Below are 23283 nucleotides of genomic sequence, written 5' to 3' on the forward strand. Positions count from 1 at the left end.
AGCCATTGCAAGTGTGAAATGCTGGTACATTAGTAGCCGGTGTAATCATCGGAATGTTGAATGCACGCACGCAAACGTGCATGCATTATGTTGTACAGGTGTCGGATGTCAGTTTGTGGTATGGAGTTCCGTACCTGTTGCTCTTGCTCATGAGCTTATTGATGCTTGTGCATGAGGTTGGAGTTATTTTCCGATGATGTCCCATATATGTTCGATTGGGGACAGATCAGGTGATCGAACAGGTCAAGGCAAGGTTCCGACAGCCTGTAGAGCATGTTGGGTTACAACAGCAGTATGTAGGCGAGCGTTATCCTCTTGGAAAACACCCGTGGAATGCTGTAGATGAATGTCAGTACAACAGGTCGAATCAGCAGAGTGATGTACAACTTTACAGTCAGGTTGAGTGGAATAACCACGAGAGTGTTCCTGCTGTCATACGAAATCGCACCCCAGACCATAAGTCCAGCCATAGGTGTAGCGTGTCTCGCACGTAGACAGGATGGTTGCAGACACTCAACTGGCCGCCTTCTAGCCAACACACGGCCATCACTGGCTCAGAGGCAGAACCAGCTCTCATCAGAAAATATAAGAGATCTCCACCCTGCCATCTAATGACATCTTGCTTGGCACCACGGAAGTCCCAAATGGCCTTAGTTTGGGGCCAATGGAATGCACACCTCAGGGCGTCTGGGTCGGAGCTGTCCTTGAAGTAGCCGATTTGTAAGAGTTCGTTGTGTATCTGTGGTGCCAACTGCTGCTCAAATTGCTGCTGTAGTTTCAATGTAATGCGCCAGAGCCATACTCCGAACACGGTGGTCTTCCCTCTGGATAGTGCCACATGGTCGTCCGGGGGCAGGCCTTCTTGTGACCGTGTATTCTCTTGACCACCGGTGCCAGCAGTAATGTATAGTGGCTACATTCATGCCTAGTCTTTCTGCCGTATCGCAGCAGATACACTACTGGCCATTACAGTTGCTGCACCACAAAGATTACGTGCTATAGACGCGAAATTTAACCGACAGGAAGAAGATGCTGTGATATGCAAATGATTAGCTTTTCAGAGCATTCACACTAGGTTGGTGCCGGTGGCGACATCTGCACCTTGCTGACATGAGGAACGTTTCCAACCGATTTCTCATACACAAACAGCAGTTGACCGGCGTTGCCTGGTGAAACATTGTTGTGATGCCTCGTGTAAGTAGGAGAAATGCTTCCATCACGTTTCCCAATTTGTTAAAGGTCGGTTTATAGCCTATCGCGATTGCGGTTTATCGTATCGTGACATTGCTGCACGCGTTGGTCGAGATCCAATGACTGTTAGCAGAATATAGAAGCGGTGGGTTCAGGAAGGTAACACGGAACGCCGTGCTGGATCCCAACGGCCTCGTATCATTAGCAGTCGAGATGACAGGCATCTTATCCGCATGGGTGTAACGGATCGTGCATCCATTTCTCGATCCCTGAGTCAACAGATGGGGATGTCTGCAAGACAACAACCATCTGCACGAACAGTTCGACGCCGTTTGCAGCAGCATGGACTATCAGCTCGGAGGCTATGGCTGCTGTTACCCTTGACGCTGCAACACAGACAGGAGCGCGTGCGATGCTGTACTCAGCGCCGAACCTGGGTGCACGAATGGCAAAACGTCATTTTTTCAGATGAATCCAGGTTCTGTTTACAGCATCACGTGGTCGCATCCGTGTTTGGTGACATGGTGATGAGCGCACATTGGAAGCGTGTATTCGTCATCGCCATACTGGCGTGTCACCCGGCGTGATGGTATGGGGTGCCCTTGGTTACACGTCTCGTTACCTCTTGTTCGTATTGACGGCACTTTGAACACTGGACGTTACATTTCAGATGCGTTACGACCCGTGGCTCTACCCTTCATTCGATCCCTGCGAAACCCTATATTTCAGCAGGATAAATCACGACCGCAAGTGGCAGGTCCTATACGGGTCTTTCTGGATACAGGAAATGTTCGACTAATGCCCTGGCCAGCACATTCTCAAGATTTCTCACCAATTGAAAACGTCTGGTCAATGGTGGCCGAACAACTGGCTCGTCACAATACGCCTGTCACTACTCTTGATGAACTGTGGTATCGTGTTGAAGCTGCATGGGCAGCTGTACCTGTACACGCCATCCAAGCTCTGGTTGACTCATTGCCCAGGCGTATCAAGCCCGTTATTACGGCCAGAGGTGGTTGTTCTGGGTATTGATTTCTCAGGATCTATGCACCCAAATTGCGTGAAAAAGTAATCATATGTGAGTTTTAGTATAATATATTTGTCCAATGAATACCCGTTTATCATCTGCATTTCTTCTTGGTGTAGGAATTTTAATGGCCAGTAGTGAACATCCAGCTTCTTGTAGCTCTATTACACGACCTCGTTCCAACTCGGTGAGGGGTTGATAATGGCGTGTTTGTCGCCTTAAAGGCATTCTTGACTAACATCAAGGTCCAGTCTCAAAGGGAACTAATGCCTTCGGCTGTTACACCATGTATTTAAAGGAAAATTGATTTGCGTCCTCATGGTGATGAGTCTTATGTGACTGGAGCCAAATTTGAACGAACATCATCTTTCAGATGGAGAAACACGCCTACCAACTTTAGTTTATGTCACACAACTTCTTCCTGGTGATGTGATTTTTTTCCGTCAGTGTATTAGTGAAAAGAGTATCAAAACCTCTACAGTAGTTCCTGAGATTATCCTGAGCCTACAGACAGAAACCGCAGTAGGGAACTTAAATTTATATATGTATTTACGTGTGTTTGAAATTTGTACCGACAAACATCGAGGGTATGCAATAGATGTCTTGAGGAACAAAATGACGATAGGAACCGACGTCCGGATACGTCATCCGAAGAGACTACGGTGTGTCGAAGTTACAGTCGCCGGTGCCTGTGTACGTATGTACACATACTGTGATTCCGTGATGAGGTTACAAACTTTCAGATATGATGGAGAAGGATAAATGTATAAATTTAAGGGGACCTGGTTCGGAAACAAATGAGTCGAAAGTTAAATGGGAAAATCATTCTGCTACCTCTCGCAGTGGAATACATGTAATGGTGCTGTTATTTCTAAGATTTGAGAGTTGGACATGGGTTCCTATCCTCATCTTGTTCCTGAAGACACCTTCTACATCTCGTCAAAGTTTCTCCGTGTACTTCTGAAACACGCTGTACACAAGAAAACGAAGATGTGGCCCAGTAACGAGTAATGAATAAGTGTACTACGAGGTGCGACAGTAAAGTAATGAGACTGATGTGAAAAAAATGTTGCTTATAGTTTTAGTCAAGTTTAGTGTTGTCTTCTTCAAAGTAGTTCCCTTCTGATTGTACACACTTTTTCCAGCGCTTCTGCCATTGATGGTAACATTTCTGGAACTCATCTATAATATCCTCCAAGACCCTCGTCACAGCTTTTTGGGCATCTTGTGTTGTTTGAAAATGATGTCCCTTGACCGCCGTTTTGACTCTTGGAAATAGAAAAAAGTCGCACGGAGCGATATCTGGTGAATAAGGCTGCTGTAGTAGAACTGAAATTTGTTTTGAGGTTAAAAATTGCTGTACTGACAGAGTAATATGGGATTCCGCATTATCGCGATGCAGAATCCAATTACCAACAATGTTGGCACGGACACGAAGAACTCTTTTACGAAGTCTTTCTAAAATTTCACTGTAGTAATATTGGTTAACTGTTCGTCCAGGACACACCCACCCTTTATGAACAATTCCCTTGGAATCATAGAAGCACACAAGCATGCATTTCACTTTTGCCTTTGACGTGAGAGCTTTCTTTGGTCTGGGTGATCCCTTTTGGCACCATTGCGAACTTTGGCGTTTTTTCTATGGATCATACTGAAAAAAACCAACTTTCGTCACCAGTGATAACACGGCTCAACAATTCTGGATTGATTTCCGTTTGCTCTAACAGATCGGCTGCCACATTTTTCCGTGTTTCTCGCTGTTGTGGTGTTAGACTCTTGGGGACCATTTTTGCACAAATATTTCTCATACCAAGATCTTCAGTTATTACTAGACGAACTGTTTCTCGATTGATGTTCAGTTCTTCTACAATCATTTGCACGGATAATTTTCGATCAGATCGTACGAGTTCACACACCCTGGCCAAGTTGACATCCGTCCGTGAGGTTGATGGTCGTCCACTGCGGTCTTCATCTTCCATATTCGTTCTGCCTTCACTAAACATTTTATTCCAACGAAAAACTTGAGCTTTTGACATAACCTCCTCTCCCAAAGCTTTCTGAAGCTTACCGTAAGTTGTCGTCGCGTTTTCACCACATTTAACGCAAAAAGAAATGGCATACCGTTGAGCAATATTATGCGATTCCATTTCCGTGACGAGAAACAAACACGTGTTAACTTATTACAGCACAACTCACGACTGAGCAGTTGCATCGATGTGCCGCTTGGATCACGGGGGTGAAAGCTATATGGGAGAAGAGGCAACAAGCCAGGTAGTTCCTTCCAGACTACTAGAGGCGCTATGGGTCAAACGAAGCTGCAACTGACCAATGAGAACTGTCCAATGGCGGTTAGTGATATTATATTGTCTTTCTCTGTACTGAAGTCCACGGTTACAGTCGTCTTTGTACATGTTTCATATTTACATACTACTCATCTCCATTATAAACAGGTTTATTACTTTAAATTTCATAAAGTTCACTGTGGAACTGAAGAGGTTTCCTGCAGAAAAAATGTCCGCAATTAATCCTAAGTTAAGATATTTAATTTTTAGTAAATAATCTCGTAGCGTATAAATGAAATGTATTCTCTTCTGTCGTGAATGAAGCTGTATGATTTCTGCTTACTTACTTAAATAACTTTGATATGTCAGTAGTAGTTTTATTTGATGAAGAATTTTATGTTTTTCAGAATATTCAACACAACAAATTGACGTAGAAATACTCCTGTAAATTCCCTGGCTGTTCATCTGGATATTACGTCGGTTCAACGGAGAAAGTTAGGAACAAGCAAGTCAACAGGTTTCCAAAACTACTTCAAAGATTGCTTCTGAAGCGGAAAAGTGTTTGTAAACTGTGACCTGATGTGAATTGTGCTACTTATTTTGTTTGTGAAGATCATTTTTTCGAGGAAGATTTTATGAATAACTCTAGGCATAGGCTAAACAGGGGTGAGTTGTCAAAATATGTGGCAGTTGTTCCATGTGAAATTGTTAATATCAGTAGTAAATCAGGCGAAACTGTTGCTCATGGTGACATTTTTATTGTGTGCTTAACAAATAAAAACGAAATTTTGTTTTCATTTCACTGTTTTTATTTTTGGTACATAATAATGTCTTCTTTTTTGTGTTGCAGCGTTTGCAGTTGTAAGATGTAGGAACTTTTTTAAGAAATTAATGGTCAGTAGTGCACGTTTCCTGGGCAATTACTCAGGAATTACAGTCCTGAAACATAGTTGTAACAAATTTTAGAGTTCTTCATTCATTAACACTGTGACAAAGATTTCTTAACTGAACCTCCTTAACTGCCGATTATTCTCTTAATAGTAGTTTTTTTCTTCCATTGACCCCACAGCTTATAAGATGTCAAAGTATGACATTATTCAGGAATATTTGTGGTCCATTTTATCTGCAACAATTTTTATTTAGCTTGTAACAGTTAATTAGACTACAAGCTTGTTTCGACTTACTGTCAATTTCAAGTGTTGCGTCTAGTTTTTATGACGCACAAAACGTCCTGGAGCTCTTATGTGTTGATAGAAATCAATATAAGTGTGTCAGTTTGCAAGTCTATTCTTGATGTTTGCGCCTGACAGTTGCTGCTCAAGAAAAGATCATAGAAGCACCTTTGTATAAGGTAGGCTTGCAGCAGCATACTACGCTGCTCTTCAGCCACAAGTTGCACAAAGTAAATACAAGGAAGACACATAAGATACTGAACAAAGTGACGGGCAAAAAACAGTAGACACAGAAACAAATAACACGAAGTCGTTCAGAGTAGACGAAAAAACACACTAAAAAAACTGTCGGCGCTGCTCAGAAACACTGACAACGTAGATTGTACAGGTGAACAAAGTGCGTGATGGCAAAGAACACTAAACCACAAGCACGATGACACACACATGAGAAACTGATGGCGATGATCTCCAGCACGCGAATGTCCACTTAGCGTGTGCGAGTCCCGGGATCTGCCGAGAGGGGAAGAAGGGGGGGGGGGGGAGAGAAGAGAACAAAGATGCCAATGGCAGAGGAGATGGTAGGAGGAATGGAGGTATGGGGTAGGGGAAGCCCGGGAGAGGAGTGGGGAGAATGGAGAGAGGGTGCCCTAAGGAAAAAAACACATGAAGTGGGAGGGGAGGATCAAAGTTGATAGGAGGGGTAGATGTAGGTAGCATCATCAGGGAGGGGGAGCTGGGTGAAGCCACCTTGGGAAAGGGTAAGGGGGGGTGAAGAGATGGAGAGCAGGTGGGACATGGAAATACAGGTGCGGCAGCAGACGGGGGTGGGAGAGGTTGTGAGAGACAAGTGGGTGAGGGGGATCTAGTTTACAGGAGGTGTATAGGATACATATCCGATCGAGGAAGAGGAGGAGGTGGGGGAACGGAATAAGATTTACAGGATCTGCATGAGGGAGGGGAGACAGATACGACAGGCGACGCGAAGGGCATGGCATTCAAGGATTTGAAGGAATTTGTAAAAGGTAGGAAGGGCGGCGATCCAAGCAGGATGGGTGTAGCAGAGGAAGGGGAGATGAGGGATTTATAGGTGTGGAGGATGGTGGAGGGGTCCAGACCCCATGTACGGCCAGAAAAGAGCTTGAGGAGACGTAGCCGGGAGCGTGCCTTGGCTTGGATTGTCCGGAGATGGGGGGCCCAGGAGAGGCAACAGTCGAGGATGATGCCAAGGTACATAAGGGTGGGGGGTGAGGGCGATAGGACGGCGATAGATGGTGATATAGAATTCGAAAAGGCGGAAGGAAGGGGTGATTTTGCCTACAATGATCACCTGGTCGAAACAAGCTTCTAAAATAGCTCAAGCTAAATAAAATCGTTGCAGCTAAATTGGACTACAAATATTCGTGAATAACAGGTTGTCACTGCTGTATTGCAGTGAGCTATAGCTGTGTTTAAATTGTTTTATTATGATGCTAGCCAAAATAATTACATAGCACGCCCAGAAAACTGAGATAAAATTAAAACAAAGGAAAAACACACAGCGAACATAAGCTAGGAGGGATGCAACCTGCAATGTTTATCCTTTTTTTAGTTCATCTCCGTACCACTAGAGGCGCTTCTATCGGTCAGTGTTGCTTTATTTTAACACGGGAGTTGCGCTTCTCTTTTCTTGTTTTCCTGTGGCTTGGACTAAAAGCAGCATATAGACCAAGGTCAAAGATATTGTGCCTATGCAAGCCTGCAGGGTGTCCTCATCTTGCAAAGAAAATCAGTCTCATTATTGCCACACCTCGTATGTAAAAGGTATGTCTAGCGACAATACAATACGATACAAAATTTGTTCCGTACTTTTACGGTTCTAATTGTGGTGGCTACCAGGATTAGGACTATAGGAGCGGCTGCAGGAGCGCTCACCTTCTTCTCCAGCTTGGCGTCCATGATGGCGCCGGAGTCAGGGGTGCCCTCCGTGCTGCCGAAGGCGGTCTCGGCCTCTCTGGCGCCCGCCTGCTGCTGCTGCTCCTGGGCTTTGCGCTCGCTCAGCTGGATCAGCTCCCCGATGCTCACCTTGCGGGACGGCTGCTGGTTGATCAGCTGCTGCAGGATCTGCTTCTTCTCCGCCGCGTTCTTCTTGGTCGGCGTCGAGTTGTTGCGCTTCTTACGAGGTGAAGGCGTTCCTGGAAATCGAAGATACGTCAGGCTCGCTCACACTGCCCTACAACTATTACTGCCGCCTACTCTAACTGTGTAGAGTGCAGTCTATTAAAGGAGTGTAGTTTACCAGGTGTACCGGTATAAAATGAGGGTTTTTTTGTGAAAATGAAACACTAATTTTGAATTGAAAAGTAAAAAAAAAATATTCAATGTACTGACCATAGCTTTCTATACATTTTGATCACCTTACTGGCAATTTGGACACCACGCCCCAGAGAAATGTTCGTCTTTTTGAAGCAAATCAATCAGACACCCACTTTTCGACTTCTTCGTAGGAATCGAAGTGTTCCTCAGCCAATGCGTGTCCCATTGACGAAAACAAATGGTAGTCGGAAGGGGCCAAGTCTGGTGAAACCGGCGGGTGGGGTAACAGCTCCCAGCCAAGTGTTTTGATTGTATCCTGAATAAGTTTTCCTTTGTGTGCATTGTCGTGTAAAAAAATTACTTTGCCATGTCTTCTGGCCCATTCTGGTCTTTTTTAGAACAATGCATAGTTCAAATTGATCATTTGTTGTCTGTAGCGATTAGTATTGACAGTTTCACCGGGTTTTAGCTCATGACACACCACACCTTTCTGATCCCACCAAACACAGAGCATTGTCTTCTTGCCGAATCGATCTGGTTTTGCATGTTGATGGTTGTCCCGGATTAACCCACGATTTTTCCCCTTTAAAATTCTTAAAATAAATCCATTTTTCATCGCCAGTAACCATTCGATGCAAAATGTCTTTGAAGCAAAATTTGACAAATTATTTTCCGGTTTTCCATCTGTCTTTCATTCAATTCATGTGGCACCCATTTTCCACACTTTTGGATCTTTCTCATAGCTTTCAAACGGTCAGAAATTGTTTGATGTGCAACATTTAGCATTGCTGCCATTTGCTTCTGGCTTAAAGTATCATCTTCATCCAATATTGCTAGCAATTCGGCGTCTTCGTAACTTTTTTGTGGTCTTCCACGTTCTTCATTTCTTACATAGAAATCATTATTTATGAACCGTTGAAACCACCTTTTGCATGTTGCTTCTGATAGAGTATGTTCACTATATGCCTCGACAAGCATTCGATGCGACTCTGCAGCACTGTTTTTCAAATGAAAACAAAAAATTAATGCTTTCCGCAAATCATCACTTTCTGGTACAAAATTTGACATTGTTAACACGGTCAAAACATATGATGTTTGTTCCATGACTTGATGTATACTAAATATCTTTGACAGATGTCATACCAAGGAAACAAAAAAAATTAAGGCTCGTTCGCAACAAATGTTCCCTATCGACACATTTGTATCTTAACGCTCATTTCATACCGGTACCCCTGGTATTAATCTTTCAATATTTCACAGCTGTAGCACAGAACCAGATATCTGGCAGTGTCGGTACCTCAGTGTCTTGTCTTGTACGACTGAAGGCGGCATTCGTTGTTCTGAAGATTCTATTGGGGGAAGCACACTTGCTGAAAACCCGTTTGTCGTGCTTTTGATACTGAAGGTAGTAATCTGAGTAGCTAACAGGTCGAGTGAAAAGGAGCATGAAGCGGCACTATACTGTTTACGTTTGTATTCCGTACTATCACTACTAGAGAATCACTGAAACAAAAGAAGCCACTACGTAGTGCTGGACATATACTCCAGTCATTTTATTGACGGAAAAGGGTATACGAAGGTATAGGGCGTGTCAGAAAGATTCCTGCAGTTTCAAAAAACTATATCTTCTGCATGAATGAACGAAGACAGAAACATAAATTTTAACCAACATGTAGGATTTTCAGAAGAACCATCCGGGTTCACAAAGGAATAGAGGATGAATCACCTAAAACTTACAGCGTAAGCCTTGCAGAAATGGAACCTGCTGTTGCTGTAGGATTTTCACAGAATGGCTTGGTAATCAGGGGCTCGTACTGTTAGACAATCAACACATTCTAATAATACTTAGAAAGCGTATTTATTATACAAACATACACTTTTAAGCTGGAACAAAGCCTATTGAAGTTAACAAACTAAAAGTGGGGTAGATTAGACTATCAGCAGTGTTCGTTGCAGAATTCTAGTGTGAGTCATTTACGAGATACCGAATTTTGAAAAGTTGCCACATTAAAGAACAACACAAGTGCATACACTCATTGTGTGGACTCTGGCCAGTAACGAGGCAATTTACCATACAGTTTGTGCTCAAAATGGCCACCGGCAGCGGCAATACACGCTTCCTGTATGGTATGGAACGACTGCTACACACGTGCTAGCATTTCTGAGGAGATGTCCGAGCGGGCTGCAATAATACGTCGTTGCATATCGTCGGCTGTGGTTGGTATGTCGTTGTAGACAGCGTTTTTCAACTTTCCCCACAGGAAAAAGTGTGCAGGCGTCAAACCCGGGGAACAGGCCGGCCGAGGTATAGGTCTTCTGCGTCCAATCCACCCAGATGTAAATAATTCGTGAAGACATACTGTATTACTTCGTGCACTATGGGCTGGACAGCCGTCCCGTTGGTACCAAGGTTTCTCCTAGCCTTCAGAGAAACGTCTTTCGGCATCCGTGGAATACGATCTGTTAGGAGGCTGCGATACTTGTGCTCGTTCAGTGTTTCAACTATAAAAAACGTGTCTATGAGCTGATGGTTCACTATCCCACACCGCACTTCACACACAATGGACGCTGACTTTCCACCCGGCGGAGCGAACGGGAGTTGTCAACAGAACAATAGTACATGTTTCGGCGGTTTACCCGGCAATGATTCGTGAACATGGCTTCACTACTAAACAAGGTACATGATACGTCTGGAGTATCGTGCCTTAATGCCCCTGTACGGAAGTTAACACGATTGACGTAATCGTTTGAATGCAGCTCTTGATTGAAAGAGATGTGATATGGACGGAACCTTTGTCGATGATGAATGCATAGGACACTTGCATGACTTGTGGCACTTCCTTGTGGGATTGCACGGGAGCTAACGTGCTGATTAACTGCAACACCAGCAAGGACATTAATTTCCCCTCTTCTGTCGTCACTTGTTTCCTTCTGCTGCGTTGTCTACGTGTTTAACTCGTTGAATAGGTTGATAAATAACTACCCTGATGGTTGACGTCTATTGGGATGTACTGCCGCATACACCGTACAAGAACTAACTGTATTCTTCCAACTCTCTCCGTACACCATGAGCTATGCAGACCCATAGTTAACCCACAGATTTTAGAAGGGGAGGCACAAAGTGAAGTTCTTTTAAACAAACACAAAAAATCACATACCATCAGACCAGGAGACCTTGGAGGCCAATGGTGGAATTCTAGAGCGGTACACCCCCTATGCCTTACGCTCTAGGAGAAGCGGACTCTTAGCGAAAACACGCCGCACAATTATAACTGAATTGCGCCTGTGGAAAAGGAGTATGCCAAATGCCCTTTGTTGCTGTGTTATTGCCATCTGGATTCGATGCAAACAGGGTAGCGAGCGGGCGAGCTACTCAATGGGGATCTCTGTTGGGACCCACATGAACGACCAACTTGTAACTTGCGCACAAGGTCCACCTTTAGGTTCAATGCCTAAGTTAAAATTAACCCCAAGTTTCTATCTCCATTAATTTAAAAGTTACCGTAATGTAAAACTGGTTGACTCTTTGGAACGTCCTCAACATCTGCCTACTCGTCCCTACTATAAGATACCCTCGAAAGTCTCCAGAAATCACAATGCACTTCCTGTATAAGGCTTCAGACCATGAAGCAGATGGTATAAAAATGAGTCGACGGAGAGAATGGGGGCGATCTTAGAGCGGATACGATTGGAGACGGGCCAAGAAAGAGAGATTTATCTACGACCCAGTGACAGCGACATCACTGTGAAATGAAAAAAAAAATTAAGAAATCACTGAATCTTGGGAGTAATCCACTACGCTTGAAACAGAACCTGGTACTGTCGGATGGTACTGTAGGAGGAAAACAGCTGAAACGCTTGTCAACTACCGCGGGATACTTCCGTTATTGACGAACTACAGACAGACGTCAGGGGCAGTATGGCCAGTCAAGATGACTACAGAACTGGGTTTTCCCTGTTACCATGCTGCCCAGGAATCGCTGACTATATGAACGGATGTAATAGGTCGCTTACAGTAGTGAAGCCTCCCGGAGTGGCCGAGCAGTTCTAGGCGCTACAGTCTGGAACCGCGCGACCGCTACGGTCGCAAATTCGAATCCTGCCTCGCGCATGGATGTGTGTGATGTCCTTAGGTTAGTTAGGTTTAAGTAGTTCTAAGTTCTACGAGACTGATGACCTCAGAAGTTAAGTCCCATAGTGCTCAGAGCCATTTGAACCATTTGAGCAGTAGTGCAAACAAAGCCATCTTTGGTCTGTTGGACAGTAAAGTAAAACTGTATGTCATGAACGGTTGGGAGACGCTGAAGGGCAGGTTCAGCCACCTATCTGGAAACGCTATCCTCCGTGGCCGCAGACATTTGTCCTTCGCGAAGTATGAGAGTTATGTGAGTAAGTGTACCTGTTAACTATAGATGACTGTAACGGTGTGTGTGTAGTGTAGTGTAGTTTCATGCTCTTGTTGGAGATGATGAGGGAAGAGAGAGGGTGAAAGCCGGTGCCGACATAACCATCTCCTCTCGAAGAATACCAAGAGGGCTGTTAAGTGCTGAGCGGTAAAAGAAGAGTTACGTTGGATGATATGGCTCTCAGATGGGCTTCTGTGCGTCTGTTTGACTCCTAGCGACTGATATTGGACGACTGGTGCAAAAGTCAAGTTCAGCGGGACCAACCGAGGTGACGCAGTGGTTCAGACTCTGGTCTCGCATTCGCTAAATTGGGACTTCATTTCTCGTTCCAGTATTCCAGGTTTGGGGGTTCCACGGTTTGCATAGACCACATAAGGTAGATAGCGGAATGAGTTGTTTGGAAACGACGCGGCCCATTCTTTCCACATCCTTTCCCACCCTGTGACTGTAATCTGTCTCTAACGACCTGACTGTCAGCAGAAAGCCAAACCCAACAGATCCTTCCAAGAAAATTTAGTGGAGACAGAAAACTGCTCTGGGGATGGTATCTCTCGTTCGGTTCCAAACATTATTTTTCGTTAATGGTAAAGTGGTGGACATTTTAGACAATTGTATGTTTTACCCACCATGGAAATAGCTTGGTCATACCCGCCTTCATCTGAATGGTCTTCACGTCTGGCTACCATGCAGCGTGCCCGTGTTCGATTCCCGGCCGGAACGGAGATTTTCTCCCCTGGAGGACCGAGTGTCGTGTTGTTGTCATCATCATTTACTCACCATCGATACGCAAGTCACCCAGTGTGGCATCAGCTGAGAAGAGTTGTAATTCGATGGATGAACTTCCGCAGGGGGGAGACTCCCGTTCATCAGTGCCATACGATCATTTCATTTCTTTCATTTCAGTTTGGACGCTGATATTTTTCTGTACGAGCATCATAACGTTTTCGTCTACAGATAAAATACCGTTAAACAGCGGTGCGAAGAAAATCAGATGCGTCTACACTAACAGCATACTAAACGCCCCGCCAAAACAAGTATAGAATATTATTGCAATGAAGTAGGGCACAACATATTTGTTCTCCAAAAATTCACTAACAGCTATTCACCAGCCTAGAGGAATTCATCCTTCAGTGTATCAGAATTTACTAGTACAGACTTCTCGGAAGATGAACGCAATAGTAGTAGTAGGTCAGCCTTTTCTGCGGCCTCCTTGACATTCTTTTAATAGCCGGTGGTGAGTGTTTTCAATTCACTCCAACAGAATTTTTGAAAATATTTATAGAAGTAGTTTCCTGTAATTACTTATGCTTGTATTGCCGCCTTTCTTATGAGGAGGACGTATAAGGATTGTTCAAATGAAGAAGTACGAAACGACGTAACTACCAAATCGGTTCAAATTTGCATATGCCGGTTTGGGACAACGCAGTGGGACACTTAGGGATGAGAATGTAGCGTTGTCACCTCCCAATAAAAGCTTCAAAGCCGTGTCCTCAGTAGGCAAGGAAATGCTCTCCGTCTTTTTCGACGTCCGATACTCATTGGATACCTGGAGCACGAATCAACAATTAACAGTGATGTACTGTGAGACACTGCGTAGCCTTCGGATTCCATCAGGAGCAAACGGCCTGGGATGTTCACGGAGGGGTGATTCTGCTCCACGACAACGTACGTCAATACGTCTCCAAGGTCACACAAAACAAAATGGCCAAGTTCAGGTGCCAACAGCTTGAGTATCCAACCTAAGGTCCGGACACGTCGCCCTGCGACTTCTACGTGTTTGGTCCGCTAAAAGAATGTCTCAGAGGGAAGCATTTCAACTCGGAGGACGAACTGAAGGACAAAGTGGAGGACTGGCTCCTGTCACAGCCACAGGGATTCTGGGAATGGGGAATCTTTCAGCTCGTGGAACAGTGAGGTAGTTGTGCTCAGGCTTCTGGTGATCACTCTTGAATAAACAATTACATCCACGGTTTTATTTTGTACCTTTTCTTTCGAACACACTTCATATTTTCACGACTTTCAACTCCTCTGCAACCTTTTCCGTTTTCCACATTTCTTCAAAACCCATTGCCAGATCTTTCGTAATTTTGTTTATGAACCGCGCGGGATTAGTCGAGCGGTCTGTGGCACTGCAGTCATGGACTGTGCGGCTGATCCCGGCGGAGGTTCGAGTCCTCCCTCGGGCATGGGTGTGTGTGTTTGTCCTTAGAATAATTTAGGTTAAGTAGTGTGTAAGGTTCAAATGGCTCTGAGCACTATAGGACTCAAATTCTGAGGTCATTAGTCCCCTAGAACTTAGAACTAGTTAAACCTAACTAACCTATGGACATCACACACATCCATGCCCGAGGCAGGATTCGAACCTGCGACCGTAGCGGTGGTCGTAGTATTTTCTTTCGTCAGTCTAGCGTATTTCAGCAAGCAAAGATACTTTGTAAAGTTATGAATTATAATAATAATTCTGACTTGTTCAACAGCCTGTTGCGAGCCTTTCAAATGGATACCACATCTACATCCATACTCCGCAAGCCATCTGACGGTGTCTGGTGGAGGGTACCTTGAGTACCTCTATCGGTTCTCCCTTCTATTCCAGTCTCGTATTGTTCGTGGTAAGAAAGATTGTCGGTATGCCTCTGTGTGGGCTCTAATCTCTCTGATTTTATCCTCATGGTCTCTTCGCAAGATGTACGTGGGAGGGAGCAATATATTGCTTGACACCTCGGTGAAGGTATGTTCTCGAAACTTCAACAAAAGCCCGTACCGAGCTACTGAGCGTCTCTCTTGCAGAGTGTTGCACAGGGGTTTATCTATCATCCCCTTAACGCTTTCGCGATTACTAAATGATCTTGTAACATTGTCGACTTGCATGTCCGTAACCTTCTCCAGTAATTCTACAGGGGAAAGGGAACCTGCAGTTTGACGTGGAATCCGAACCACGAGCCGTTCCTGGCAAATCTTCCATCTTTGAGAGGTGAAGGCCAGTTTAATGGCAGACTGAAATATACCGTGGTCCGACTGGTGTTAGACCCCCGTGACCTTTCAGTTTCGAGACACGCGCTTTACCTCTAGACAGCCAGGATCGACTCGTTGTTAATTATTATTACTGTAGTGATAAACGATGTTTGGTACTGTTTTAAACTTCTTCATGTGAATGACGTTGGCTATATGTTCTGCATTACTGGCGGGATTCTGCATTTCTCCAAGAATATGGTTGTGTCACTCACGAATACTACAGATGCCTCTTCAAATTTCGTAATTATTGTTATTATTTGTCTCTTAAACTGATATTATTTCCATACTCCATGTAGACAAAGGAAGCCTCAGACACTGGCGTCGCAGACCTATAGCGTTAATATACTTATTGGAGATGGTGTCCGTTCGGACAGAATATCCATATAAGTATATGGTTCTGGCAATACCGGCCATGACTTTCTTCTTTTGTTGGGATGCACACATATTACCCGAACTCTTACGGGTAAGCATGTCTTTCACGAGTGATGAGTGTGTTGGGTAGGGACACTACGAATGTAGTGTGTGGACATACAAGGTGAGAATATCGGTCTCGCGGGAGGCGTGCGCGAGATAGTCCCTGAAGTCGCACTATCCTCTGTGTCCTCGGTGGCTCAGATGGATAGAGCGTCCACCATATAAGCAGGAGATCCCGGGTTCGAGTCTCGGTCGGGGCACACATTTTCACTTGTCCCCGTTGATATACATCAACGCCCGTCAGCAGCTGAAGGTGTTAATATATACACTCCTGGAAATGGAAAAAAGAACACATTGACACCGGTGTGTCAGACCCACCATATTTGCTCCGGACACTGCGAGAGGGCTGTACAAGCAATGATCACACGCACGGCACAGCGGACACACCAGGAACCGCGCTGTTGGCCCTCGAATGGGGCTAGCTGCGCAGCATTTGTGCACCGCCGCCGTCAGTGTCAGCCAGTTTGCCGTGGCATACGGAGCTCCATCGCAGTCTCTAGCACTGGTAGCATGCTGCGACAGCGTGGACGTGAACCGTATGTGCAGTTGACGGACTTTGAGCGAGGGCGTATAGTGGGCATGCGGGAGGCCGGGTGGACGTACCGCCGAATTGCTCAACACGTGGGGCGTGAGGTCTCCACAGTACATCGATGTTGTCGCCAGTGGTCGGCGGAAGGTGCACGTGCCCGTCGACCTGGGACCGGACCGCAGCGACGCACGGATGCACGCCAAGACCGTAGGATCCTACGCAGTGCCGTAGGGGACCGCACCGCCACTTCCCAACAAATTAGGGACACTGGGGTATCGGCGAGGACCATTCGAAATCGTCTCCATGAAGCTGGGCTACGGTCCCGCACACAGTTAGGCCGTCTTCCGCTCACGCCCCAACATCGTGCAGCCCGCCTCCAGTGGTGTCGCGACAGGCGTGAATGGAGGGACGAATGGAGACGTGTCGTCTTCAGCGATGAGAGTCGCTTCTGCCTTGGTGCCAATGATGGTCGTATGCGTGTTTGACGCCGTGCAGGTGAGCGCCACAATCAGGACTGCATACGACCGAGGCACACAGGGCCAACACCCGGCATCATGGTGTGGGGAACGATCTCCTACACTGGCCGTACACCTCGTCGAGGGGACACTGAATAGTGCACGGTACATCCAAACCGTCATCGAACCCATCGTTCTACCATTCCTAGACCGGCAAGGGAACTTGCTGTTCCAACATGACAATGCACGTCCGCATGTATCCCGTGCCACCCAACGTGCTCTAGAAGATGTAAGTCAACTACCCTGGCCAGCAAGATCTCCGGATCTGTGCCCCCATTGAGCATGTTTGGGACTGGATGAAGCGTCGTCTCACGCGGTCTGCACGTCCAGCACGAACACTGGTCCAACTGAGGCGCCAGGTGGAAATGGCATGGCAAGCCGTTCCACAGGACTACATCCAGCATTTCTACGACCGTCTCCATGGGAGAATAGCAGCCTGCATTGCTGCGAAAGGTGGATATACACTGTACTAGTGCCGACATTGTGCATGCTCTGTTGCCTGTGTCTATGTGCCTGTGGTTCTGTCAGTGTGATCATGTGATGTATCGGACCCCAGGAATGTGTCAATAAAGTTTCCCCTTCCTGGGACAATGAATTCACGGTGTTCTTATTTCAATTTCCAGGAGTGTAATTCTAATTTCGTTACAGCGTTAATGTCGGGTGTCTCTGGAGGTATCGTCAATATCCAGGGATGGTTCAAATGGCTCTGAGCACTATGGGACTTAACATCTGAGGTCATCAGTCCCCTAGAGTTAGAACTACTGAAACCTAAGTAACCTAAGGACATCACACACATCCATGGCCGAGGTAGGATTCGAACCTGCGACCGTAGCAGCTGCGCGGTTCCGGACTGAAGAGCCTAGAACAACTCGACCATAACGGTCGGCGGTGTTGGATGTCCTTTTGCCCGGCGTAATGCAGCAACTCGACGTGGCATGGACTCAACAGTCATTGGAAGTCTCCTGCAGATATACTGAGCCATGCTGCTACTGTAACCGTCCATAATTTGGGAAGGTTGTCGGTGCAGGATTTCGTGCGCTAACTGACCTCTCGATTATGCCCCGTAAATGTTCGATGTGGTGCATGTCGGAAGATCTGGGTGGCTAAATCGTTCGTTTTAATTGTTCGGAATGTTCTTCAAACCAGATGCGAACAACTGTAACCCGGTGACATGGCGCATTCTCATCTATAAAAATTCTATCGTCATTTGCTAACACGAAGTCCGTAAATGGCTTCAAACGGCCAAGTAGCAGAACATAACCATTTCCAACCAATGATCGATTCAGATGGGCCAGAGGACCCAGTCCATTCCATACAAGCACAGCCCATACCAATATGGAGCCACTACCAGTTTGCACAGTGAGCTGTTGACAACTTGGATCCATGATTTCGTGGGGCCTGCGCCACATTCGAACTCTATCATCCACTCTTACCAGCTGAAATCGGGACTTATCGGACTTTGCTACGGTTTTCTAGTCGTTTAGGTTGCAATCGATATCGCCACGAACCCAGAAGAGGCGCTGCAGGTGATGTCCTGTTGTTAGCAAACGCACTTGCTTCGGTCGTCTGCTGCCAGAGTCCATTGAAGGCAAATCTCGCCGCACTGTCCTAACGAATGCATTCGTCGTGCGTGCCACATTGATTTCTGCTATAATTTGATGTAGGGTGGCTTGTCTGTTTGCACTGACAACTCTAGGCAAACATCGCTGTTGTCAGTCGTTAATTGAGGGCCGTCGGCCACTGTGTTGTTCGTGTTGAGAGGTAATGTCTGAAATATGGTATTCTCGCCACACTCTTGACACTGTTGATCTCGTAACATTGAAGTCACTATCGATCTCCGAAATGGAATGTCCGATGCGTCTAGCTTCAGCTACCACTCCCCATTCAAAGTCTGTTAATTCCTGTCCTGCCTCGGGCATGGATGTTTGTGATGTCCTTAGGTTAGTTCGGTTTAAGTAGTTCTAAGTCTAGGCGACTGATGACCTCAGATGTTAAGTCCCATCGTTCTCACCGAGCGAGGTGGCGCAGTGGTTAGCACACTGGACTCGCATTCGGGAGGACGACGCTTCAATCCCGTGTCCGGCCATCCTGATTTAGGTTTTCCGTGATTTCCCTAAATCGCTCCAGGCAAATGCCGGGATGGTTCCTTTGAAAGGGCAAGGCTGACTTCCTTCCCTAATCCGATGAGATCGATGACCTCGATGTTTGGTCTCTTCCCCCAACCAATCCAATCCAATCCAAATCCATCGTTCTTGGAGCCATTTGAACCGTTGTGTTGCCATTATCACTTCGTAAACCTTTTCACCAGAACCATCTAAGTACAACTGACAGCTTCGCCAATGTAGTGCCCTTTTATACCTCTTGTACGCAGTACTACCGTCGAATGCATATGTGCACATCGCTACCCCATGACGTTTGTCACCTCAGCGTATATTTTCTGTATCTTTCAGTGCAGATACACTTGAGGTACTTTCGTATTGCTGTGTAACGCGTAAATCAGCGGCTGTGCTTTGGCACTGAGTTCTTTGGAGCGCCGCAACAGCACGCAGCTTCCTGCTTCTGGTCGGGCGGTCTTGAGTCGGCGCGCGAGCGCGATAAGTGGAATCTGGGGCGCGGTCGGACAGTGGTAGTCAGTTCCCTAGTAGTCGGAACACATGAAGGTTGTCCTAGATAGCGTAGAGTGCTGATGTGTAAGAGCAACAGATTTTCCTCTTACGTGAAAGGTGAGTAATAAGAAGTAGCAAAAATCGGAGTAGCGAGAAACCTAACATCGGGATTGGTGATTACGAAGCAGATGTAGTTAATGAATTCTGTTACGTAGGCAGCAAAATAACCCATGACGGACGGAGCAAGGAGGACATGAAAATCAGACTAGCACTGGCAAAAAGGGCATTCTTGGCCAATAGACGCCTGTTAGTATCAAATATAGGCCTTAATTTGAGGAAGAAATTTCCTAGAATGCACGTTTGGAGCCGAGCATTGTATGGTAGTGAGACACGACCTATGGGGAAACCGGAACGGAAGAGAATCGAAGCAATTTAGATGCAGTGCTACAGAAGAATGGTGAAAATTAGGTGGACTGGTAAGGAATGGAAAGATTCTCGTGACAAGAGGAAGGCACGGGATGATAGGACGTCTGTTAAAACGGCAGGCAATACCATCCATGGTACTAGAGGATGATGTAGAGGACAAAAACTGCAGATGAAGGCAGAAATTGGAATACATCTAGCAAATAATTGAGAGGGTGTGTTGCAAGCTCCCTCCCGCTTCCAACCCCTCCAAAAAATGGGAAAACAGCTAAACCGCTGCGAAGCAAAGCCCGAGGGAATATTGTCGTTTTCTTCGCGGCATCCTAAATGCTGATATGGAAAAATCAGTCCACTGAAGCAAGATAATTTCACTACGAAGCTGTTTCTCGGATACCGTTGTAAGTAGGCTGTTTAGGCTTTTATGTTGGTAACGCCACGTAGTGCTCTGTATGAAAATCACTGAGTGCGCTGTGTGCAGTCTGCGGCTGGTTGGACTCATTGTTGGAATAATCGCTTGTGTAGCGTTGGGCTGTTGGAAGTGATCAGCGCGTAGCGTTGGGCAGTTGGAGGTGAGCCGCCAGCATTGGTGGATGTGGGGAGAGAGATGCCAGAGTTTTAAGAGCGGACGATCTGGAGGTGTCTCCGTCAGAAAAAGGAAATTTGTTTAATTGGATGTCACAACATTATATAAATTATGACTTTTGAACGTTATTAAGTTAAATACATTGTTTGTTCTCCATCAAAGTCTTTCATTTGCTAACTATGCCTAATAGTAGTTAGTGCCTTCAGCAGTTACAATCTTTTACTTAGCTGGCAGTATTGACGCTCGCGGTATTGCAGTAGTTCGAGTAACCAAGATTTTTGTGAAGTAAGTGATTCATTAAAGGTATAGGTTATTATTAGTCAGGGCCGTTCTTTTGTGGGGATTATTGAAAGTCAGACTGCGTTGCGCAAAAATATTGTGTGTCAGTTTAGTGATGATCAGAATAAGTAAAGATAAAACTGTCTGAGTACGTTGAGTTTTGTTCAGTTGTTTGAAAATCAAATAACGTATACGTTTACCAGCACAGTCATTTTTAATTTTTCAAAAGGGACTGTCATTCTTAATTTTTCTAAGGGGACGTTACACCGTGTGACATTTAATACCATCACACAACGAGCTGATATGAGCTCTGTTGTATCGCATAGTAACTTAGTTGGACCAAAGGTGACTGAATTTAGAGGTCCTTGTGGGCGATCTAATGCCCCTTCAGTGATGTGTAATTTTATTACTTTAAGAGAGTGTCAGTGCTATATCCTGTGTGCTTTGGATAAATTAACTATTGTGCCACCCCAGCGGTATTTTGCCGTAAACGCCGTCCGCTTTAAACCGGTCGAGTTGGAGTTGACCTAAAGGCGCACTGTTTGGTAAACCAATAACCAGTAAGTGGTTATTCATTGGTAAATTTATTAAAGCGGTTAAGTGGTGCAAAAGATGCATGGCTCGTTTCTTATTTTAAACGATTTGTATTTGTTTTCTTATGATACATGCAATAGCACTGTCATTTTTATATTGTAGAACTTTAAAACCTAAAAACTAAAACTCCGACCAAACAGGCCATGAAGGCCTAACGGTACCGACGGGCCGGGCGCTGAAGACCGCGCAGTTGAGTGCCCCACAAACTAAACATCATCGGCGGTACCGACCGGCCGCCGTGTCACCCTCAGCTCACGGACGTCAGTGGATGCGGATACGGAGGGGCATGTGGTCAGCACACCGCTCTGACGGCCGCATGTCAGTTTCCGAGACCGGAGTCGCTACTTCTCAGTCAAGTAGCTCCTCAGTTTGCCTCACAAGGGCTGAGTGCATCCCGCTTGCCAGCAGCTCTCGGCGGACCGGATGGTCACCCATCCAAGTGCTAGCCCAGCCCGACAGCTCTTAACTTCGGTGATCTGACAGGAACCGGTGTTACACTGTGGCAAGGCCGTTGGCCGCCCTGAAACCTATCTGTTGTTTGTTACACATGTTCGAACATTGGTGGGATGGTCTATCGAGACTAATGTTGAATGTGGAAACCAATTTTCTGGAGCAATGTTCTCAGAGTTAGGACTTGCCGTTCGTCATTTACTATCTGAGAATTTTGGTATGTAGCAACGATTGCAATTTAACCTGTGTCTGTGGAAGCCTATGAGAATTAAGTTGGTCCTTCAGGCTTTTAAATGAGTTTTTGAATGTTAAATTATTCTTTTTATTTTTGAGAAAATAGTTATTTCGTACCAGTGCTCAACGGCGCCTTTGAACTGTGTTAATATTTATCTTGTTAACGCCTTTAAAGATTGGATCCTTAGCGCTCTTGTTTTGTCTTTCACTTACTTTTTTGTTGCGCCTTCTGATGTGAGATTGTTTAATTGAACGCTTAGCACCATGAAATCATTTTGTAGTCTTTCAGTTAGTTTGGGTGGCACTTTTAATTCATGCGATGTGATCTTACATATATGTAATATAAATGTTTGATTTAAAGATTAAAGTTCTTCTCTGTTCAGCCTGTGCTCCATGGTTTACCACACCCATATCCTCGCATCTTATACAGTTTCAACATGTACACCTGTGATGATGATGAAGGCAAGGTCCTAGTGGAGTTGGTTTGCCATTGCCTTCCTACTACTGTAATGGGAATGAATGACGATGGTGAAGACGACGACACAACAATACCCCGTCATCTCGAGGCAGGGAAAATCCCTGACCTCGCCGGGAATCGAACCCAGGACACCGTGCGCGGGAAGCGAGAACGCTACCGTGAGACCACGAGCTGCGGATTGCACACCTGTACGAAACATTATAACACGCGTTTTACAAAGTAACAATTGAAAAATGTGTGTTTTTAACACATCAACCTCTAAGCATTATCGCACATGTCACATTCAGCTGTTGTACAGTTCACAACAAATGTTCGAATATCTCACCGTCAGCTGCAATGCATTTGTGCACTCTTGTGGGAACATGTTGTGTGGCTTGTCTGAGTACCTGCACGTTTCCTAATGAGGACAGCAGCGTCCATGACGGGATCAAGCAGTTCATCTCGCGTATTCACCTTCCGTTTGAATACCTCAGATTTCGTCCAACCTCATCAACAAAAATCTAATGGCGTAAGATCTTGTATTACCACGACCAGTACATGGATGAGCATAAGTGCGGATGAGATGTTCCCTCATACGTCAAGTAAAATACGGGGGTGCTCAGTCATGCTGGAAGTACATTGCATTCCCCGTCTCCAGAGGTACGCCCGCAACATGTCCAACAAGCGAATTTTCCAAAAATTTATAAATACTATCCCTTCTAAAATGACTAGACCTATGAACAAGTTGCCGATCACG

At 45.5% G+C, this 23283-nt stretch overlaps 1 protein-coding gene across 1 annotated transcript in view; it reads right to left on the reverse strand.

Moving 5' to 3' along the window:
- The window catches only part of LOC126355345 (uncharacterized), a 708215-nt gene that overhangs the window by 107048 nt on the left and 577884 nt on the right, over nt 1-23283 (reverse strand). The window contains exon 22 of the mRNA XM_050005639.1: nt 7584-7843. Coding sequence (XP_049861596.1) covers nt 7584-7843 — 260 coding nt within the window. The remainder of the gene's footprint in view (nt 1-7583; nt 7844-23283) is intronic.

This window comes from Schistocerca gregaria, chromosome 3, assembly GCF_023897955.1.
Source record: "Schistocerca gregaria isolate iqSchGreg1 chromosome 3, iqSchGreg1.2, whole genome shotgun sequence".
NCBI classification, from domain to species: Eukaryota; Metazoa; Arthropoda; class Insecta; order Orthoptera; family Acrididae; genus Schistocerca; species Schistocerca gregaria.